This window comes from Tamandua tetradactyla, chromosome 15, assembly GCF_023851605.1.
Source record: "Tamandua tetradactyla isolate mTamTet1 chromosome 15, mTamTet1.pri, whole genome shotgun sequence".
In the NCBI taxonomy this organism is placed as follows: Eukaryota; Metazoa; Chordata; class Mammalia; order Pilosa; family Myrmecophagidae; genus Tamandua; species Tamandua tetradactyla.
In genome coordinates this window covers 27,378,695-27,402,176 of record NC_135341.1, presented here as the reverse complement: position 1 = coordinate 27,402,176, position 23,482 = coordinate 27,378,695, and the positions used below count along the sequence as shown (strand labels likewise).

General features: G+C 34.5%; 1 protein-coding gene and 1 pseudogene across 2 annotated transcripts in view; one reads left to right on the top strand and one right to left on the bottom strand.

Moving 5' to 3' along the window:
- Nucleotides 1-793: 793 nt before the first annotated feature.
- LOC143657017 (large ribosomal subunit protein mL42 pseudogene) lies at nt 794-1,287 on the top strand (annotated as a pseudogene).
- Nucleotides 1,288-5,934: 4,647 nt separating this feature from the next.
- Nucleotides 5,935-23,482, bottom strand: part of DENND6A (DENN domain containing 6A) — a 143,899-nt gene continuing 126,351 nt past the window's right edge. For both annotated transcript variants that reach the window (XM_077128906.1, XM_077128907.1), the window contains exons 13-20: nt 16,876-16,941; nt 16,724-16,788; nt 16,028-16,117; nt 14,524-14,577; nt 14,309-14,418; nt 14,053-14,155; nt 9,281-9,355; nt 5,935-8,681 (exon numbers count right to left, since the gene is read on the bottom strand). In XM_077128906.1, the coding sequence (XP_076985021.1) occupies nt 8,550-8,681; nt 9,281-9,355; nt 14,053-14,155; nt 14,309-14,418; nt 14,524-14,577; nt 16,028-16,117; nt 16,724-16,788; nt 16,876-16,941 (695 nt within the window). In that variant the 3' untranslated portion in view covers nt 5,935-8,549. The remainder of the gene's footprint in view (nt 8,682-9,280; nt 9,356-14,052; nt 14,156-14,308; nt 14,419-14,523; nt 14,578-16,027; nt 16,118-16,723; nt 16,789-16,875; nt 16,942-23,482) is intronic.

Below are 23,482 nucleotides of genomic sequence, written 5' to 3'. Positions count from 1 at the left end.
CAGGCCAAAAGAGAAAACCTCTTCCTCCAAGAAGATGAGGTACCAGGGTACTAGAGTTGGTCTGGCAGATCCCTAAGGGGACAGGCCAGATACAAGCCTGTTTTGATCTTATCAGCAGCATTAGCTCCTGTTTTCCCAGAAATATCCACTAGAAGACTTGAAGAGGCAAGGCGGGCAACTTTTCTGTTTTGTTTTTTTATCTCCCAACCCCCAGCTTTATTTTATTTTTGGTCTGGCAAATCCCTGTGGAATCAGTGCACAGGCTGACCTCAGTTTTGATACTCTTGGGAGCAGTGACTTCCCACCAGCTTCTATTGGAGAACATGAACCTTTAATTATTTTGGGAGGCCCAGCATATCATGTCATTGGATACCTTAATAACCTTCATCAAGTAAAAATGAGAAAACCTTAAGGATTGAGGAGTGGAAAACTAGGATTCCAGAGTGACTTTAAATCTTAGCATCTGCAGTCCTAAACAAAAAATTATAAAACATAGAAGGAGCCAAGAAAGTATAGCCTAGTCAAAGCAACAAAGAATTGAACAGAAACTATCCTGGAGGAATTTCAGTCATAGGAATTAATAATCAAATATCTTAGACCAATTCCCTTAAATAGGATCAATGAACTAAGGAAAAACATGAACAAAGAATAAAGGATATCGGGGACAAGATGGCGGGTTCACAGTGAACATCTGTGGGGGCCTGAAAATATGTGTCTCTCAAAGCAGATTTTTAAAGCAGTCTCTCTTTAAAACATCTTTTTATACCATCCAATAAATAACCTTGAATTCACCATGGCAATAGCAGCAGTAAAATGGGCAATATCAAGTAGATCTTGAAACATTTATTTCTAATCCAAAATGGAGCTTTATATTGTGTTTCTCATAAATCTACATACTCTTCTCTTCTAGATGACTATAATTGCAAAGTAGAACTTGTTTTGACATCTAATGGCAGGACGATAGTACGCTACCACCTTTCTGCAGATATTCCATATGAACACACAAAACTTATCCCTCAAGCAGATCCTGGGCATAGTAATGAAGAAACACATGACCAAGTGCTGAAAATCAGATTAGAAGAAAAAGAACATCTTAAGCAAGGACTCATGATAGAATAGCTTAGTAAAATATTCTTTATTACTAAGCACCGTTGGTATCCTCATGGACAGTATCACAGACATTGTACGAAACTGAATCCCCCAAAAGAGAGATGATTTTCAAGTTCTCTTTAGAAATTAAAGAGAAATGTTATCTTTTGCCTTATTTTCCATTTGAGAAAACATAATCTGGTGTATTTACTAATATGTTATATAGTAAAATACTAATATCTTTTCATATAAAAAAAGGATTAAAGGATATCAGGAAAACAATATCTGAACAAAATGAGAACTTCCATAATGAGACAGAAATTGTAAGAAGATCCAAATAGAAATTCTGGATGTTTTGTACAATAACTAACATGAAAAATTCAATAGAGGAGTTCAACAGCAGGTTTGAGTGGGGAGAAGAAAGGATCACTGAACTTAAGATAAGACAATTAAAGTTATCCAATATGAAGAGGAGAAATAAAACTGAATTTTAAAAGTACAGGGAGAGGGGAAGGCCACTGGCCAGGACCTGTGGTTTACCACTTCATTTAGGGGGTCACCCATGGCCACCTGGCTAATTGCTTTTCTGGGCTCCATCCCCTGCTGGCACAACACAACATGCCAGTAGCACAGCACTGATTCTCTTCGGGCTCTTGTGCGCTGCTGTGAACAGCGTCACCCTTTATATCAGAAAGCTGATGGGTCTGATGGGAAAAAAACATAACAAGAAAGTGAAAGAGCTACTAGAGGAAGAGGAAGAGGAAGAGAAATACGTGGCGGAAAAGGTTCTTGCCCATTGAGTGGTAAAGGTCAAAGTGGAGTACCTCCTGAAGTGGAAGAGTTCCTCAGATGAGGACAACATATGCGAGCCAACAGAGAACCTGCACTGCTCTGACCCCATTGTTGAGTATCTATCGTCTCAGAAAATAGCACATGAGACAGGTAAGTCAGAGTGAGGCAAGCAGAAAGCTGACTTTCATCCTGAAGAAAAGAGAACAGAGTAAAACAAACAATAAAGAAGAGTTGGAAAAGCCATGAAGCTTTGTCTGGGGTTTGGAGCAGAGCAGAATATTGGAGCTACAAACTCCAGGAGAGAACTCCTATTCCTGAAAAACTGGAAAAACTCTGATGAGACTGATATGGTCCCTGCCGAGGAAGCCAATGTCAAAGTGCCCACAGGTCATCATATCCTTCTATGAGGAAAGGCCACTGTGGCATTCCTATCCCTCAGAGGATGATAATGAAAAAGGTGACAAGAATTAAATCAAGAGTACCAGACCCTGTCACTTGTGACTCCAGATTTAAAATGGGGGAGGGAAGGAGTTCTACTTGTCTTCGCACCCCAGAGGTGGCTTCAGAAGATGGCCTTTGACAAATCAGTGTAGTTTCTGTGTCCTGCAACAGCCCAAGTGCTTTTTGCTTTATTTTTTGTGTGTAAATAAAATTTTGTTGACACACAGTCACACCCATTTGTTGACATATTGTCTGGCTGTTTTCGCACAAGGGCATCCTTGAGTGGTTGCAAAAGAGACCATATGGCCTGCAAAGCTTAAAATATTTGCTCTGTGGTCTTTTATAGAAAAAGTTTGCTGAACCCTGTTCTATGTTATGAACAAAAAGTGTTCCAGTAACAGAAACTTCAGATACATAGGAAATAACAATGATTTTCAAAAGGGGAACATACCAGAAAACTGGGAATGAGATTTGTATATTCATTAAGAGGTAACATGAGGTTGGTTGTTGTTTTTTACAATCACATGGTCACACTGTAAAAACTATATAGTTAAACTATTTTAAAGAATCAAGGCTACTGGGATACACTGCAATAGTTTCAGGTACTTCCCTCCAGCCACTCCAATATACCATAAAACTAAAAACAGATATGTTTATAATGCATAAGAATAACCTCCAGGATAATCTCTTGACTCGTTTGAGATCTCTCAGCCACTGAAACTTTTTGTCTCATTCCTCTCTTCCCCCTTTTGGTTAAGAAGGCTTTCACAATTCCATGATGCCAGGTGCCGGCTCATCCCCAGGAGTCACGTTCCAAATTGCCAGGGAGATTTGCACCACTGGGAGTCATGTCCCACATAGCAGGGAGGGCAGTGAGTTCATCTGCTGAGTTGGCTTAAAGAGGCCACATCTGAGCAACAAGAGGTTCTGTGGGGGTGATTCTTAGGCATAATTATAAGTGTGCTCAGTTTTTCCTTTGCAGGAATAAGTTTCCTAAGGATGAGACCAAGGGCTTGGCCTATTGAATTGGTTGTCCCATTGCCTGTGAAAATATCAGGAATTCCTCAGACGGGAAGTTTAATATTTCCTCCTTTCTCCCCAGTCTCCTAAGGAGACTGTGTTAGTTAGGGTTCTCTAGAGAAACAGAACCAACAGGAAATATCTGTAAATATGAGATTTATAAAGGTGTCTCACATAACTGTGGGGATGGAAGAGTCAAAATCTGTAGGGCAGGTGTGAAGCTGGTAGTTCCGATGAAGGTCTGGAAGAACTATACCAGAGAGGCTCACTGACTGAAGAAGCAGTGAAAAAACCTTTCTTCTTCCTTAAAAGCCTTTAACTGATTGGAATATTTCATTGTGGGAGACATGCCTTAGTTGATCACAGATATAATCAGCCACAGATGCAATCAACTGACTGATAATTTAATACACCAGCCTACTGGTTTATCAACCAGCCATGAAATATCCTTGGAGCAACAGTCTGGCCAGTGCTTGCCTGACCAGGCATCTAGGCATAATCAGTTGGCCAAGCTGACACCAGAACCTAGCCATCATAGCACTCAAAGAATGTGAAAACAGGGACTCAATCAGATACTTGGTACACCAATATTTACTGCAACATTATTCACAACAGCCAAAAGGTAGAACCAATCCAAGTGTCCAATAGATGAATGGATAAACAAAATGTGGTTGTTTCAGTTTGCTGAAGCTGTTGGAATGCAATACCAAAAATGGATTGGCTTTCATAAAGGGGATTTATTAAGTTAATAAGTTACAGTCCTAAGGCCATGAAAATGTCCAAACTTACAAGAAGATAACCTTCACTCAAGAAAGGCCAATCAGAATGTCGTAAGTACTTGGAATCTCAGGTAGCACGTGAGATTTTGTTGGTTTGTCCAGAGTGATCCCCTGATGAATCCCAGAATGATTTGATCAGCGACTGGAAAAGTATTTGCAAGCCCCCTTTGGGGAATGGTGAGAGTGGGGAGAAATTCAACTTCCCCAAGTTGAATTCTTGATATTCTCACAAGCAGTGTGGACAACCAAAGCTATAGGCTGAGCCCCCAGTCTTGGGGTTTGTTCACATGAAACTTAACCCCACAAAAGATAGGTCAAGTCTACTTAAAATTTAGGCCTAAGAATCACCCCCAAGAGAGCCTCTTTTGTTGCTCAGGTGTGGCCTCTCTCTACAGCCAATATGATGAGCATTCTCACCACCCTCCCCCTCTCTGCGTGGGACATGACTCCCACGGGTGTGGACCTTCCTGGCAACATGGGACAAACATCCTGGAATGAGCTGAGACTCAGCATCAAAGGACTGAGAAAAACCCTAGAATGAGCTGAGAATTAACATCAAGAGACTGAGAGAACCTTCTCAACCAAAAGGGGGAAGAGTAAAATGAGACAAAGTGTCAATGGCTGAGAGATTCCAAACAGAGTCGAGAGGTTATCCTGGAGGTTATTCTTACGCATTAAGTAGATATCACCTTGTTATCCAAGATGTAATGGGCTGGAGGGAACTGCCTGAAAATGTAGAGCTGTGTTCCAGTAGCCATGTTTCTTGATGATGATTGTATAATGATATAGCTTTCACAGTGTGACTGTGTGATTGTGAAAACCTTGTGTCTGATGCTCCTTTTATCTACCTTGTCAACAGATGAGTAGAACATATGGAATAAAAATAAATAGGGGGAACAAATGTTAAAATAAATTGAGTTTGAAATGCTAGTGATCAATGAAAGCGAAGGGTAAGGGGTATGGTATGTATAATATTTTTTTTTCTATTTTCGTTTTATTTCTTTTTCTATTGTCTTTTTATTTCTTTTTCTGAATGGATGCAAATGTTCTAAGAAATGATGAATATGCAACCATGTGATGATATTAAGAATTACTAATTGTATATGTAGAATGGAATGATATCTTAATGTTTTGTTTGTTATTAATTTTTTTAATTAATTAAAAAAAGGCTGGTGTACAGTAATCCAGAAGCAACACTGGAGAATAAGAAATAATAGAATTCTACTATCATCTTTTTTTCTCTCAATATCTGTGCATCATGACATAGGCAATGTTAGAACTTCAAAATAATCATCATAAACCTGTTTCATTAACCAACTGCTAGATTAAAACTTGTTTTCCTCAATATTAGTTAGATGTGGGATAAATTTTAGAAGCAAGATTCTGTATATTGTATCAAATAGTATCCTCTATTTCAAACAAACAGGGAAGTGCAACTGGAAAAAATTCTAGAGGCTCTATTTTATTAACGACTTCTAATTTCTAATGATACGATAGTAAATGCCACAATTCAAAGAAGTTACAGATGGCAAATAATTAAAATCCAATATTGTACATCTTATGGACAATTAAGTTATTTATGAAAATTTAGCCATTATATATTTTATATTTAGCCATTAAATATTTTATATAATATATTTTATTTAAAAGATACTCTTAAATAGAGAGGCACTTCAACTTCTTCAACTATTTTCAGTGAACTAATATTTCAAAAATTGGTATTTAATAATTAAAATCACTTTTTCCCCAAGTTACGCTGAAAAGGAAAAAATTAGTAAACTCCAAGTTTATAGAAACAAATGAATTAGGTGAAAACATGACAAATTTTAATGCCATCCTTTAAAAATCAGCTGAAACATTTTGTATATACTTAGAAGATTATTACTCAATAACTTCTAAAAAGTAACAGGGAATATATTTTCTTATTAACAAGTAATTTAACATCCAAAGAATATTAGAAAGTTGCTACTTTTAAAAAAGAAGAGAAAGAAATAAAAACAATTTGAGATTTAAAGTAAACAAAAAAGGTTACAAATGAAGGAGAATCTAATAATACCTAGATTATTAAACTAAAATATTTTCATCAGCTTAGTTTATATAATCAATGAGCTGTTATAAAGGATAGGAAATCACTTAACTGATCTACCTGCTACTAAACTAGACAATTTGCATATTCAAAGCAAAGTACACAGAAGGTTTTTGTTTGCATTAAAAAATAAAAATAAACAACTGTCAAGAAGTAAAAGGAACCCAGTAATGCACAACTTTCATTTAAAATGCATTTTTTAAGAACTCCTACACTACTAAAAAATAACACAAGATATCCAAGTGTTTTAATATGCACAGCCTTTAATTCTGTTTTCAGTAATGACCATAAATGCCTTCACAAAACATCTCTTTCACTGTAAATAGAAGGCACTAGACATTACATAAAATCCTCAGAGCAGTGATTCCTTCTGATGCTGGTTGAGGTAAACATTAACATTAAACGGCAGGGTTCAGGTATTAAGAAAGTCTCTCTCTCTCTCAAAAAAAGACAACAACAACAAAGAAAAACTGCACAAAAAGATTAAGTTATCAGTCAGTCTTTCTCAGATTCCCAATGCAATTTTAAGTTATTTTTACAAGAACATAATTTGAAATTAAGAGATAAACCTGGTAAGTATGATATGTTTTTCAACATGTGTTAGGTTTCAGTTAAACAGAGTAAATATGAAGACATCATTATTATACTAATTGGCATCCTTTGCTATACAAAATAAACTTCAAATAAAAATATCCTGTAGTGGTATAATTGAAAATATCCTTGATATGACACTAACAACTTTCAAATTCTGGTCACAAACTGTATATAAATTGTAAGATTATTAAAATACACCTATTTGAAAATTAATAAGATGACCATTTATACCTAAATAAGGTTTCCCAGAAAGATATGAAATACTTTAGCATATAAAAGTAGTTGCCCCTTTTCCGTAAGGCCAACTGTTTCACAAAATAACTCATATGATCCAAGGCAGATAATTTCTTTCAAAGAAATGTCTTATTCCCTATGACTTTGAGGTATGCTTCAAGAGACTGTATCCATGAGAAAAGGGCACCTTTGGACTTTACACCACAGTTACAAACAGAAGGAGTCTTTCTTGGGTCAAGCATGCCCTTAAGAGTTATACCAAAAGAGAACAAAAGATAGTTTTTGAACTCATTTTTTTACAAAAAACAAACAAAAAAAACAACAACAACTAAATTTGGTTACTGAAAAGGATAATTCAAGACACAACTATTTGCATAAACTATGTTATATGTGCCTATTTCAATCAGTGGCTTTTACATGACACTCCATTTAAACGCAAACTGAACAATCTTATTCTACCAAACCACATTCATCTATTTTGGGCAAGGTAGTACAGTCTAAACAAAACAAAATAAAAACCTGGCTATAACAGTAATACAGGTAAAAGATCCCATGTTAAAGAACAGTAGGGAGAGTATTCTAAGAAATATTAATTAGGAGGAAGAAAACCTACCAAATAATTAATGCTGGAAATTAATCTTATAAAGGGCTTCTGAATGCATTTAAATAAAAATATTTCAGTTTTAGAAACAGCTGATTATGAGGTTTATAATTAGAATGACTCTGAAAAACATTCAAGCTTATTAATCTAAATTGGCCCAATTAGTAAAAGGTAAGAGGAAATAAACTCTTTCTCCCTATAACCAAATTAATGCCTTTAGAGAAATTCATAAGATTAAATTTTGAAAATGGTAATGAAAATAATGATGTGAAAACCTAAGTGGCAAATGAAAACAAATGATGCCTACTGATAAACATGCTGTGTGACAAGAAACACATTTTTTAGCAATGATTACTCTACAGAATGTCTTATAAAATTACATGTCATAATCAAGCATAAAAAAAACCTTCAAGGTTAGCAGCTGGGCTTTGTGAAACACGTAGGACAACAGAAGGCACTACATAAGCATCAATTACTTCTAACTATATTTGAACAGTTCAGTCTTTTCCTTCTTCTGAAGAAGACAGCCAGTGTGAATGTTATTTTTATATCCCCCTGAGTTTTAACATGATTGGGCAAAGCAGCACCAATTTAAAAAAATATCTGCAATGCCAGCACTGCAGTTTGGAATCATTTATGCCGATGGCTCCACAAGTCTCTCATAAGAGCACTTTAGTACATGATTAAAAACACAGAAATCCCTTTTGGTGTTTCATTATTAAAGTGGAATCACCACAGATATCCTTTAAAAAAAAAAAGCACTAAAAGGCCTGTTTATATAGTACAGTCTTTCCACCCTGTATTTAGCATTCACACTTTCTGCTCCACCGAGAGAGATCTTTGTGTGTCTAGTTGAAATGTCGGTTATGTTTCATGGCACACAATCTTTTTAGCTGGAAAATCCTGGCAAATATCATGCCATGCCCGTTTTAGGCAATATGCCTTGCAGATTCTCTGGCAATGCTAAGATAACTGCATTTATGTGTGTCCATAACTTTTCCATAGTGTCAGGTTTCACAGGTAAATGCTCTCGATCAGCCTGCAACTAAAGAAGGAACATTTAGTAGCAATTAAATTATTTTATGAACTTGTATTAATACATTATATTCTCTAAGTAAAGTTTTAATTGTCCAATGATTTGGAAACTTCCAGACTTAACTTAGATCAGAATTTATAGAAAATGTGAAAAAGCAAGAACATGCCATCTAAATAATACACAGCTGAGCTCAATAAAAAAACTTTAGGTAGTGCAGGCCACGGTGACTCAGCAGGCCGAGTTCTCGCCTGCCATTTCAGAGACCTGGGTTCGATTCCTGGTGCCTGACCATGCAAAAAAATATATATTTTTAGGTAAACTTATAGATACTATCTAGGCATGCAATGTGGTATTAAATATAAGTGGCAAAATATTTAGAGCTTACAAGGCTCTATGTAAATTATTTTAGAATAATATGGTATCATTATCATCTGCTTGATTAACCACCTATTTTCAGGCATTCGAACCACAGAAAATTTACCATTAACTGATTGCTCGCAAGTCCTCTCATGAGGACTTCTGTGACACATCATGGTTCGAAGTGCAAATGACAGGAAAATATCTTCACCAAAAAAAGTCAATTTATCTAATATGGTTTGGCTACATACCAGCTTATTTTTCAGCTTTAAAATAAGGTCTGCTGTTTCTATTTCTGTGTGTTTCTGGATCCAGATAAGTAAGTCCTAGAAGAAGAAACAAATCCCAATCAGTAAGTACTCAAAACAATATTCAAACCCCTCTATTTCAATAGGAGAGGCTACAAGGAAGAAAGGACTAGAAGGAAAAGGATACCAGGGTATTTAATACTGATACAGAATTTCTGTACCAGAATAACTATATACATGACACCCTAAAAATTGTTAATTGGATACTTTTCAACATTAGCCAGAACAATTGTATTTTACTTGGAAATAAAAGATAATATAAAACAATCCTTTCTGAGGCTGCCATTTTAAGTCAATCTAGAAAAACAAATTTCCAAGTCAGGTGCAATTCTAACCCCACTTCCAAGTTAAGAAAGCACTTGAAATTATAAGGAACATTAGCTAACAAATCATGGTAAGTATGAACATATTATTGGATATAAACTTGATATTTTCAAATAAGGGCTTATTTGTAGTTGCTTACTCAGAAATCTTTCAAAAACAGCCACAAACACAACATACAAAAACCTATGGGATTCAGCAAAGACAGTGCTTACAGAGAAAGACAGAGCTATGAATGCTTACATTAAAAAGGAAGAAAGATCTCAAATCAGTAACCAGGAAGAAGTAGAAAAAGTACAAATTAAAGCCAAAGGGAGCAGAAGGAAAAATAACAGAGACTAGAGGAGAGATAAACAAAATATGGAAAATCAATGAAAAGTTGGTTTTCTGAAAAGACAAAAAAATTGACTAAACTCTAGCTAGCCTGATAAAGGAAAGAAAGAGGACATGAATAACAAAAAACAGAAATAACCTCACAGAAAAAAAAAGGATTATAAGGGTGCTATGAACATAGTATGCCAAGAAAGTTGATAAACTACATGAAATGGAAAAATTTCTAGAAACACACAAATTACCTAAAATGAATCAAGAAGAAAGAGAAGACTTTAACAGACCAATAACAGGTAATGAAACTGAATCAGTCATCAAAATCCTCCTAACAAGAAAAGTCCAGGAGCAGACAACTTCATGGGTGAATTTTACCAAACATCCAAAGAATTAATACCAACTTTCTCAGCCTATTACAAAAAATTGAAGAGGAGGAAACACTTTCTCACTCATTAATGATGCGACCATTACCCTAATATCAGAGCCAGACAAAAACATCAAAAGAAAATAAAATTACAGACCAATATCTCTTTATACATGTAAAATTCCTCAGCAAAATACTAGTCAACTGAATTCAACAGCTCATTATATATGCCATGACCAAGTGCAATTTACCACAGCAATTCAACATAGTAAAAGCGATTAATATACCACATAAAAAGAATGGAGATAAAATACATGATCCTCTCAATTGATGCAGAAAAGATATTTGATAAAATGTAGTACCCTTTCTTGATAAAAACAGTGAAAAAATATAAGGTGTACCGGTTTGAAGCTATTATGTACCCTAGAAAAGCCATGTCCTTTAATCCTCATTCAATATTGCTGGGTGGGACCTTTTTGATGGTTTCCATAGAGATGTGACCCAACCGACTGTGGGTGGTAACTTTTGATGAGATGGTGTGCTGGTCTGGAAGGATGTATGTCCCCTAGAAAAGCCATGGTTTAATCTAAATCTCATGTCATAAAGGCAGAATAATCCCTATTCAATACTGTATGTTTGAAACTGTAATCAGATCATCTCCCTGGAGATATGATTTAATCAAGAGTGGGCTGCTATTTAAGTTACACTGGAAGTTCTACCTAAAGCAACTAGACAAGAAAAATAAAGGGGATCCAAATTAAAAAAGAAGAAGGAATGTCATCTCTATTTCCAAATGAATAATCCTATATATATGTAAAATACCAAAGAATCTACAAGAAAGCTACTAGAGCTAATATATGAATTCAGGAAAGTGGTGGGGCACAAGTTCAACACACAATGATCGGCGGCATTTTCATACTCCAGTGATGAAAAAGCCAAAAAAATAAATCAAGAAAATTATACCACTTACAATAGTAACTAAAAGAATCAAATATCTAAGACTAAATTCAACAAAGGATATAAAGGGCTTTTATGCAGAAAACTACAAATCATTACTAGAAAAATCAAAGAGGCCCCAAACAGTCAAAACCATCTTGAAAAAGATGAAAAAAATATAAAGAACTTTAAAACAGTGTGATACTGACATAAGGACAGATATAGAGACCAACAAAATAGAATCGAATGTTCAGAAATAAACCCACACATCTATGGCCAACTGTTTTTGAAAAAGACACCAAGTCTACTTAACGGGAAAAGAACAGTCTCTTCAACAAATGGTGTCCAGAAAACTGGATACCCACATGCAAAGAATGAACATGGTCTCCTACCTCATATCACATACAAAAATTAACTCAAAATGAAACCACAACCTAAATAAAAAAGCTAAATCACAAAATTATAAGAAAAAAACGAAGGGAAATATCTTTAAGACATTTTATTAGGCAATGGATTGTTTAGACTCCCCCTAAAAGCATGAGCAACAAAAGAAAAAAATAGATAAACTTGGACTTCACCAAAATTAAAAACTTTTGTGCACCAAAGATCATTATCAAGAAAGTGAAAAGACAACCTATACAATAGGGGAAAATAGGTAGAAATCATATATCTGATAAGGGTTTAATATCCAGAATGATTAAAGAACTCCTCCAAATCAAGAACTGAAAGACTTAACAAGTCAACTAAAACATGGGCCAAAGATTTGAATAGTCATTTCTCCAAAGATATACAAATGGCCAATAACCACATGAAAAGATGCTCAACCTCATTAGCCATTAGAGAAATGCAAATCAAAACCACAAAGAGATACCACTTCACACCTACCAGAGTAGCTATTATTTTAAAAGCAAAAAATAACTAGTGCTGGTGAGAATATGGAGAAATAAGAAATCTAGTACAGTGTTGGTGGGACTATAAAATGGTGTAGCCACTGTGGAAAACAATTTGGTAGTCCCTTAAAAAGTTAAAACATAGAATTACTGTATGATCTGGCAAAACCACATCCAGATGCATACCCAAAAGAATTGAAAGCAGGGATTTAAAGAGATATTCGTATACCAGTATTTATAGCAGCATTATTCATAATAGCCAAAACATAGAAGCAACCCAAATGTCCATCAATAGCTGAATGGATGAACAAAATGTGGTATATCCATACAATGGGATGTTTGTTATTCATTCAAAAAGGAATGGTTCTCATACATGCTACAACATGGATAAACCCTGAAAACATAATGTTGAGTGAAGTAAGTCAGACAGACACAAAAGAACAGATGTTATATGATTCCATATATATGAAATAACTAGAATATGCAAATTTATAAGGACAAGTTACCTAGTATAATGGATGGAGGGCAGAGACAATGGGTAGTAAATGCATAACTGGTATAGAGTTCCTGTTCAGGGAGATGGGAGAGTTTTAGTAATGGAAGGTGGCGAGGGTGGCAGAACATTGATTATCTTGTTAATCCACTGAATTGTATACTTTGGTGTGGTTGAGATGGGAACTTATATGATGTATATGTGTTTCCATAATAAAAAAAAGAGGGAGAGAGACTTAAACATACAATGACAATCTAATTGAATACATGACTCTGGATGGGATCTAATTCTACAAAAAATGCCCAAAACGACATTACTGGGACAACTGAAGAAAAACAGAATCAGACTATAACACCAATGTTAAAGTTCTTAAATTTGATAACTGCACTTAAGGTAATCATATAAGTAATAACCTTGTTCTTGGGAAATATTCACAGAAGTATTAAGTGTTCAAGAAGCATGATGTATGTGAACTACTCTCAGATGTTTAGAAAAGAAGTAAAGAGATATAGACAGGTAGAAGGATATAACAAATTGTGCAGATGTTAAAGCTGGTAAATCTGTATAACTGGATGGAGGGATACTGGAATGCTCTGTGGGGCTTTGTATTATTTTACATTATTTTTGCAACTGTCCAGTAAGTTTGAAATTATTTGACAATAAAAAGTTAAAAAAAAAAAGTATCCACAGTCACTTGGAGTTTATTAGGAAGAAAACAATGAAGATAGCCTACCTCAACATTTATAGGTAAATACAAATGAAAATAGGACGATCTTTTATATTTTCACAAGCAGTTCAATTTAAAATAGTCTGGTGATAAATTATACAATATGAAAGTCAGTCCAAGTTTGATAATATTGCACATACATACTGGAAAAGTATGTACAGATTTGAAAACTGGTACCATTCAGGGGTATACCTGTAAATCTTTAATAATACAAAGAAAAGTCTCTGGTTTATGGCATCGGCCAATTTCTCTGGTGTAACTACTCTCAACACAGCCAATTTCAGCTGAGGTCACTGAATTGAATAGCTCAGAAGATATATACACAATCTGTTCTATGACACAGTGCAAGGGGTTCTAGCACACTGCTTGCTACTCTTCTAAGCAGTGATGTCATCCGCAGCAAGTCATTTAACTCCTCTATACTTCAGGTGACCCATAATGCAGATCATAACGTGCTTAACTCAATGAGTTGCTGTGAAGATTAAAGAGATAATAATAACACACCCATACCGTCCCTGGCAGGAAGTACATGATCTAGAAAAGTTAGCTATTATTACTATTTATAAAGAAATAGATAAGATTATAATTTTCCAACCTCTAAGTATAACTTTACGTTCAAAAGTTGTTAATCATCACACAAACATGCTGTTTTCTAACCTCTTCACAAAGAGCTTCTAAATGGAGTGCCTCCAATTTCTGGGTCATTTCCTTCCTCCGGGTCCTGAACCAGCCATTAAAATTTGGAGATTTAAGAAAATGCCTATAAAAAAAGTTTTTTAAAGCAAATTTTAATTATGACTCATTTTCTCTCCTCAATACCTTTCTTACCTATAGCTCAGAGAACCAAGTAAAGCAATGGAATTTTTAAAAAGAATGAAAGTTTAAGTGCAGATGGGTGAAAAAAAAGCCTAACCGATATAGTCCAATCCAATCGCCTTTTATTCTAGAGGTCAGTTGAGGTCCTGTTTTCTCAAGTGTTTTCATAAATTCTTCTGGAAGGAACTGTCTTAACTGGGGTGGGCTCTATAAAACAGGACACACTGTATTTTAAAATTAGAAATGGATATATTCATAGAAGTTAATAACAGTTAACCAAACAAATAGGATTTTATCTGAATATATTCATACCTTCCATGGAGAAATACTTTTCTGCAAAGGCATCAAGCTTGCCACATATCTTTCCTAAAACCAAGAAAAATTTTTTTTAAAGTTAGATGTTCTTACCCAGAGAGTCCTTAAAACATTCAAACAGATCTTAAAAGAAATAGTTTTCCAAGTTTTTCATCACATGCACTTTTGATGAACACCAACAACTCCATCATTCCCCATACTAGATAAAACTAAATTTAGATTGAGTTGGGAATAATCAAAGGGACTACATATTTTTTTAATGGTAATAATTACCTTATTGATTAAAATATGCCAGAAAATGTGCTCAGCATTTTACATGATTTCTTTTAGTCCTTGCAATCTTTTTATATGGCAGGGATTATTGGGAAACTGAGGCTTCAAAAGTCTAAATAACCTGCCCAAAGTTACAAAACTTGGACTTGAACTCGTCTACTTGACTTTAGTCCACGCTCTTAAGCCCTATAATAAAATTCATTTATTTAAACAAACAGATTTAAATGAAACAAAGTAAATCAACATCCACAGTCCAAGAAAGATTATTTCTTCCCCAAATAACAGCAAAGATCTCCAGGCTGTCTTCATACAATGTCCACAGATAGTCTATTTTACCTTAAAAACTCTATGATGCAGTCTCCAGATTAGGACCACATCATCATTGTACTACTTGATACTGTGAAACATCTTTAGTATTTTAATATGACATGCCACTGAATTTCTTAGGATAATCATATCATCTAGACATTTATTCCATATGCAAGGATGAGAAAATAATAACAAATAAGACATATATGGTCCCTATAATCATGGAGTTAGTCTCACAGATATCATATCAAATTGCACTCAAGAAAATAGTATCAAATTGTTCTTGGGAAATATACAGGGAAATATTAAATCGTAAAGGGGCATGACATATGCAACCTACTTCCATTTCAGAGGTTTAGAAAATACATGACAGATACATACAGAGATATAGACAGAACGATATAACAAATGAGGCAAAAAGTTAAAAGTTGGTAAATCTGGATATCTGTGTAGGGGGCATATAGGCGTTCTCCACATTATTTTGAATTATATTTACAACTTTCCTGTAAGTTTGAAATTATTTGAAAATAAAAAGTTACAAAAATAGTACCAAAGAAAAAGCTTCAGGATAACTTTCTTTTAAGGTACAAAATGCAAAAATTACCTAATATTTCACAACGATTACCCCTTTTAATATTTACAACAACACTGAATGCTAAGTAGAGAGAGTAGAATTAGCCACATTTTACAGATAAGGAAATTGAGGGTCAGAGAAGAGAAGTGATTTGTCAAAGTTACACAGGTGATAAGAGAATAAAGACTCCAGCTCTTCTGCAAAGGGCTCTATTTTCAATCACCCAACGCCTGAGCAGGCAAAATGCACACTTTAAGTTAAGGTTGGTGGGGGGGGGGCGGGAACGACATTCATATATCCTTCAATAAATCAGTCAATTAAGCAAATATATATTTGTTAACTTACTAATGGAATGATGAAGCTTTGTGTCAGTTCCAAAAAATAACGTCGGAGAATAACACTTTGAGCTTCAGAAGGACGTTTTTGCTGTACACCCTTAAAAGAAGAAACAATGACAACCTATACAAAACAATGCATAATATAGAATATAAAAATATAAAACATTTAGGGGAGTTATATATGGGTAATTATAGAAGTATACCTGACATGTAATTATATACTTATAATTGATATATAAAAAATAGAGCTTCATCTTGAAATAATCTGAAGTTAATTGTGAAATATCCTGTGAAAGGAATCTTTAGAGCTCTTCAGCTTAGGCAACTTCATTCATTCCATAGTTAAAATTATCAGTTCACAATGAAGACAATCTTTATATTTCATACTTGTCATATTAATACTATCTAAATTTTAAAAAATGTTAGCTATCCTCTGCTGTTAGAAATTAAACTACCTCATGGGAGAGTCTATGTTTTTTTTCACTATACCTCCCAAGTTTCTAGGAAGATTGGTACTGGTTTATAGCTGCAGCTCCAATATTCCAAGCCCATAATTACTGCCACTTAAGAATTCTTGATTTATATGAAGGTTTGGTTTAAAAGAGAGATCCCACTTCACATTATTACACATAAAGCACATGCTTATGTGGATATTGCACACCTGAACAAGGAATTTAAGTTAATAACAAGAGGAAGAAATTACCTTCTGTAACTGTTTTATGATCTCCTCATCTCTATTTAGATATGGCTTATAAGAAGTATAAACTCCTAGGAAGTGAAGAAAAGAAAATAAGGTAATCAGAAAAACACAAATATCCACATAAGTATATATTTAATGTAAATAAAAGCCAGTACCGGGTTTAGAATCCAGAGTCTTCAGGTTCTTCAATTTTTTCACTTTAACTTGTTTAGGAATTTCACCTGAAGGAAACACCACAAAGATTCTGATAGCCGCTCTAAATATTCATACCACAAAATTGGAATTTTCTAAGATTAATACTTTGCTGTCTATTTACTTTATTACTTGACCAGGGATATTATAGTTAAAGTAGTCTTCTTTATTTAAAATCTTTTTTAACATTCAAATTTTATTAAAGAAATTGTGGGTTGATAGAAAAAACTTGCATAAAATACAAGACTCCCATATACCACGCTATTACTAACACCTTGCATTGGTGTGGTATATTTGTTATAATTGGTGAAAGCACATTTTTATGACTGTACTATTAACTAATAGTCCATGGTTTAATTAGGGTTCACTGTTTATATAGTGTAGTTTAATGGATTAAAATATTTTATCCTATTACCATAAATGCAATGTAACATTTCCCCTTTAACCACACTTAGACATATATTTCAGTGCTGTTAATCATGTTCACAGTATTGTGCTATCACCGCTACCATTCATTACCAGAGAACTTGCATCGTTTGAAATGAGAGCTCTGTACAATTTTTTTAAAAGAAAATAAAAATAAAAGTAATTATTTAGGAATTTCACCTAAAGGAAACACCACAAAGATTCTAATAGCCACTCTAAATATTCATACCACAAAATTGGAATTGTATAAGTTAGTACTTTGCTGTCTATTTACTTTATTACTTGGCCAGGGTATTATAGTTAAGGCATTCTTCTATATATTTTTTTAATTTAAAATTTTTATTAGAGAAATTCCCATCCTCCTATTCCCCTGCTCTTTATTAACTGTCTTTTTTTGCGTACGCATGTCCTTACACTGGATGAAGGGAGTGTCAGTCACAAGGTTTTCACAATTACACAGAAAGACCTTAAAAGCTCTATAGTTATTCAATCATCTTCAAAAATCAAGGCTCCTGGAGTCCTGTTTCTTGAATATGACTGTATAATGATGTAGCTTTCGCAATGTGACTGTGTGATTGTGAAAACCTTGTGTCTGGTGCTTCTTTTATCGACCTCATCAACAGACTAGTAAAACATATGAATTAAAAATAAATAAATAACACGGGGAACAAATGCTAAAATAAATTTAGTAGATTGAAATGTTAGTGATCAACGAAAGGGAGAGGTAAGGGGTATGGTATGTATGAATTTTTTTCTGTTTTCTTTTTATTTCTTTTTCTGAATTGATGCAAATGTTCTAAGAAATGATCATGAGGATGAACTACAAATATGTGATGATATTGTGAGTTATTGATTATATATGTAGAATGGAATGATCGTATGGTAAGAATGTTTGTGTTTTGTATGTTGGTATGTTTAATAAATAAAATAAAATTTAAAATAATTAAAAGAATCAAGGCTACTGGATAACAGTTCAATAGTTTCAAGTATTTCCCTCTACCTATTCCAATACACCAAAAACTGAAAAGGGATATCTGTGTACTGTATAAGAATAACCTCCAGGATGACCTCTCAACTCTATCTGAAGTCTCTCAGCCACTAAAACTTTATTTTGTTTCATTTCTCTTTTCTCTTATGGTTAAGAAGGATTTCTTTCTCCCATGTTGCCAGGGCCAGGCTCAGGCTCATCCCCGGGAGTCATGCCCCATGTTGCCAGGGAGATTTACATCCCCTGGGAGTCATGTCCCATGTAGTGGGGAGGGCAGTGAGTTCACCTGTGGAGTTGGCTTAGAGATGCCACATTCGAGCAACAAGAGAAGTTCTCTGGTGGTAATGCTTAGGCATAATCACAAGTAGACTTAACTTCTTCTCTGCAGGAATATAGTTCATAAGGGCAAGCCCCAAGATCAAGGTCCCGGCCCTGAAATTGGCAGTCCCCAATACTTGCAATAGTATCAGGTCTCTCCCATGTGGGAAAGTTAATATTTCCACCTTTTCCTCCCAGTCCCTCAAGGAGACTTTGTAAATACTTTTTAATCTTCTGCCCAGGTTACTCTGGGATGTGTTGGGACATCACACCATTCTGTACAAACCAACAAAGTTTGTATATATGTTATACTATACAATAAAAAAAAAGGAAAATAAATAAAGGAGGGGATAAAAAAATAAAAATGAAAAAATAAAGGAGAAATTAAAACATTTATCCACTAAAAAAAAAAAGAAAAGGCAAAAGAGTTCATTACCAGGAAAAAGGCCCTGTAAGAAATGCTAAAGGGAGTCCTTCTAGCTGAAATGTAAGGACACTAGACAGTAATCCAAAGACACAAGAGAAATAAAGAACGCTGGTAAAGATAACTACACAGCTAAATAAGTAATTCTTATTATCGTACTTTTGGTTTAGAACTGCTTATTCTTCCCATAAGACTTAATAGGCAAATATATAAAATGACATTTAAAATCCACATTGATGGTCGTACAATTATTTGAGCCAATAACAATATGAGCCAATAATAATACAAAGGGGAGGGATGGAGATATATTGGAGTAGAGAATTTGCAAACTACTGAAATTAAGTTGGTGCTATTTGAACTAGGTTGTTAATATTTTAAGGCTTAATATCCAGAAAATATAAAGAAATCTACAACTCAACAATGTAAAGACAACCCAATTAAAATACAGGCAAAATACTGAGATAGACACTTTCCCAAAGAGGAAACACAAATGGCTAAAAAGCACATGCTCAACATCTCTAGCTATTAGGGAAATAAATCAATATCACAATGAGATATCATTTCAAACCTACTAGAATGATCACTACTTAAAAAACAGAAAACTACAAGTGTTTTGAAAGGATGTGGAGAGACAGTAACACTTACTCACTGCTGGTGGGAATGGAGAATGGTACAGATCTATGGAAGAAAGTCTGACTATTCCTCAGGAAGCAAAGTACAGAACTACCATATGATTTGGCAATCCAGCTACTACGTATATACTCAGAAGAACTGAAAGCAGGGTCATGAACAGATATTTACACACTGATGTTCACAGTGGCATTATTTACAATTGCCAAAAGATGGAAACAAGCCAGGTGTCCATCAACTAATGAATGGATAAACAAAATGTGGTATATACATACAATGGAATATTATTCAGCAAGAAGAAAAAATGAAGTCTTGATGCATGTGACGAATGGATGAACCCTGAGGGCATCATGTGTAATCAAATAAGTTAGACACAAAAGAACTATCATCTGATCTCACTAACACAAGCTAACTATAATGAGCAAACTCATGGAGTTAATATCTAGAATATAGGTTACCAGAAGACAGAATGAGGGTAGAGAATGAGGAGCTGATGCTTAATTTGTGCAGAATTTTTACTAAGGGTGATTGCAAATGTTTGGGAATGGGCAGAGGTCATAGTAGCACATTACTGTGTGCATTATTAACAGTGCTGAATTGTGTGTGTGATTGCGGTTGAAAGAAGTTTAGGGTCGTGTACGTCACTAGAAGGAAAGCTAGAGGATGAAACATGGGACTGTGCAACAATGAATTCTGCTGTGGATGATGAATGTGGTTAATAGTACAAATATACGAATGTTCTTCAATTAACTAAAACAAATGTATGTCACTATTGCAAGGTACTAATAATAGGGTAATATATGGGAAAAATACACGTAACACAAATTAAGGACAATAGCTGATAGTAATATTTTAATATTCTTCCATTTATTGTAACAAAGGCACCATACTAATGCTATATGTCAACAGTAGGGAGGTATATTGGAGCTATGAAAATGTTCTAGTTGACTGTGGTGATAAAAGTAAAATTCTGTGATTACAATGAGAGCCAATGATTGTACACACACTGGATAGATTACGTGATGTGTGAATAAAAATGCTTTAAAAAAAATGGTCCAAGGATTTGAATAGCCATTTTTTCAAAACATGCTCAACATCACTGACCATTACAGAAATGCAGATGAATGAGATAACACTTCAGACCCACTAGGATGGCATTTATTAAAAGAAGTGAAAATAACAAGTGTTGGCGAAGGTTCAGAGAAATAAGAACTTTCATATATTGTTGCAGGGAATATGAAATGGAGCCGCCACTGCAGAAAACAGTTCAGCAGTTTCTCAGAAAGTTAAAGAAAAATAACATATGACCGAAAGATTCTATTCCAAAGTATATACCCAAAATAACTGAAAGCAGAACTCAAAGATATTTGTACACTAATGTGACTCACTGGAACATTATTCACAATAGCCAAAAGCTGGAAACAACCCAAGTGTACATCAGCAAAAGATGATACATTTAATGTAGTACGTCCATACATGGAATATTATTCAGTCCTAAAAAGAAGTGATGTAATGGAACATGTGAAATGAGCCAGATACAAAAGGACAAATACGTGAAATACTTAGATTAAGAAAGGTTGTAGACACAGAAAGCAGAATAGTGGTTACCCAGGGACTGGAGAAAACAGAGGAAGTTACTGCCAAAGAAGGTTTGGGATGGTGAAAATATTCTGGAGTTTGGAAATAGATGATGGTGAAATTTATACAATATTGGCAATGTACGTAGTGTCTAAGAACTGTCGATTTAAAATTGTTAAAATGATTTTATGTCATATATATATTACCTCAACTAAAAATTACTATTAAAAAATATTTATTCTGTGTCTCTTATGCACACTGCACACAAGAGAGGGATTTAACATTACTAAATTAAGAGCCCTCACTATTGCATCTCTATACATTTGCACAATAGTGCTCTTAATCTAGGCCAAATATTTTACCTTTCCTGGTCTGCAATTACCAAACCCAATTTCTATCAGAAATTGAGTTTTTTAAGTTGATCCAATATACACCAGTAGAATTGTTTTTTTCTTTCAGGAATGCTGGTTAAAGAGCATTACCCTAACATTGTATCTACTAGTTTAACAGAATTTAGATTTTAAAAAAAAACTAGAAGTAAACTCTTCATCTCATGAGACAATATCACACTGTACAGTTAAAACTAAATGAATGTTTCTGATAAAGCTATGAACTTCTGGACCTAACAGAGCAAAGCTCAATTTTACTGTGCTTTCCCTGATAGTCCTGCATGAAATGCTTTTCCTGCAGTTTTACTGACCCTCTCAGATTATCGTGAACATTCAGAGCCAAGAAGCATGGCTACTATGTTGCATAAGGCATGCAATATATGCAATGGCTCTGGTCTAGAGCTCAATGGACAGAAAAATGCCCCAAGACGTATACCAAACACTCATACATAAAAAGACAAATGGGAAAAAGTATTACAGACTAAATTTAATAGAATCTTGTACTTCTGTTAAGAACTTCGCCAACAAAAGATCTAACAGTCTCAGAAACAGCCAGATACAGATCTTGCCCCAAATCACTGAACCATCCCCTGGTGCCTTTGCTCATAACCTACCATTTCTAGTAATTCAACAAGGGCCAAACCAAGGACACTGTTATTCTCTAGCATCCACTACTCAGTGATTAAGGACCAATAAAGCATAATGCTTCCATATAACACTATCCTGCACAAAAAGTAATATTCAAAGAAATGATTAAAATAAACCAGTTACAGAAATAATCACAGAGAACACAGCATCTCTCCTATAAGATAAGCTACTTAAAAAAGTATAATTAATATTACATATATGTTCCTATTCCCATTTTGAAGATAAATTTAACAGTCATCCCTCTTTGCCCTCTTCATCCTACTTTTAAATGGTAACTTCACCTGCCATAAGAGGATTCTCAGAGAAGAAAGAATATTAGCTGACAAAGACATCATAAGAAAATAAACCACAGAACAATATATTTGATGAATATAGATGTAAAAATCTTCAAAAAATATTAGCAAACTGAATCTAGTAACATAAAGAGAAGATTAAAGAGGATTATTCACCATGACCAAATGGGATTTATCTGAGAAATCTAAGGTTTATTTAATATCCAAAATTCAGTTAATGTAGCATACCATATTAATGAAGGAAAAAAACCACATGATCAATGTGTACTGAAGAAGGATTTAATTTTTTTTTTTTTTTTTTTTTAACATGGGCAGGCACCAGGAATCAAACGCTGGTCTCTGGCATGGCAGGGGAGAACTCTGCCTGATGAGCCACCGTGGCCTGCCCCGAAGAAGCATTTAACAAAATCCAACACCAATTCATGATAAAAATTCTCAAAAAAACTAGAAAAAGAAGGGAACTTCCTCAACCTGATAAAGGGCATCCATGAAATACCTACAAGTAACATCATATTTAATGGTAAAATACGGAATGATATTTCCTTCCTAAAACAAAGAACATGGCAAAGATGTCTGCTTTCATCATTTTTATTCAACATTGCACTGGAGGTTCAACACAGCTCACTCTGATAAATAAATAGATAAAATTACAAAAACTAAAAGGGCATCTAGATAAAAAAGGAAAAAGTGAAACTTTATTTGCAGATGACATGATCCTGTACGTAGAAAACCCTACACAATCAACAAAAAACAAACCCTAGTGAAAATAATAAACAAATAACAAGACCAACATATAAAAATAAATTGTGGGCAACGCAATGGTGGGTCAGTGCTAGAATTTTTACCTGCCATGCTGGTGACCTGGGTTCGATTCCC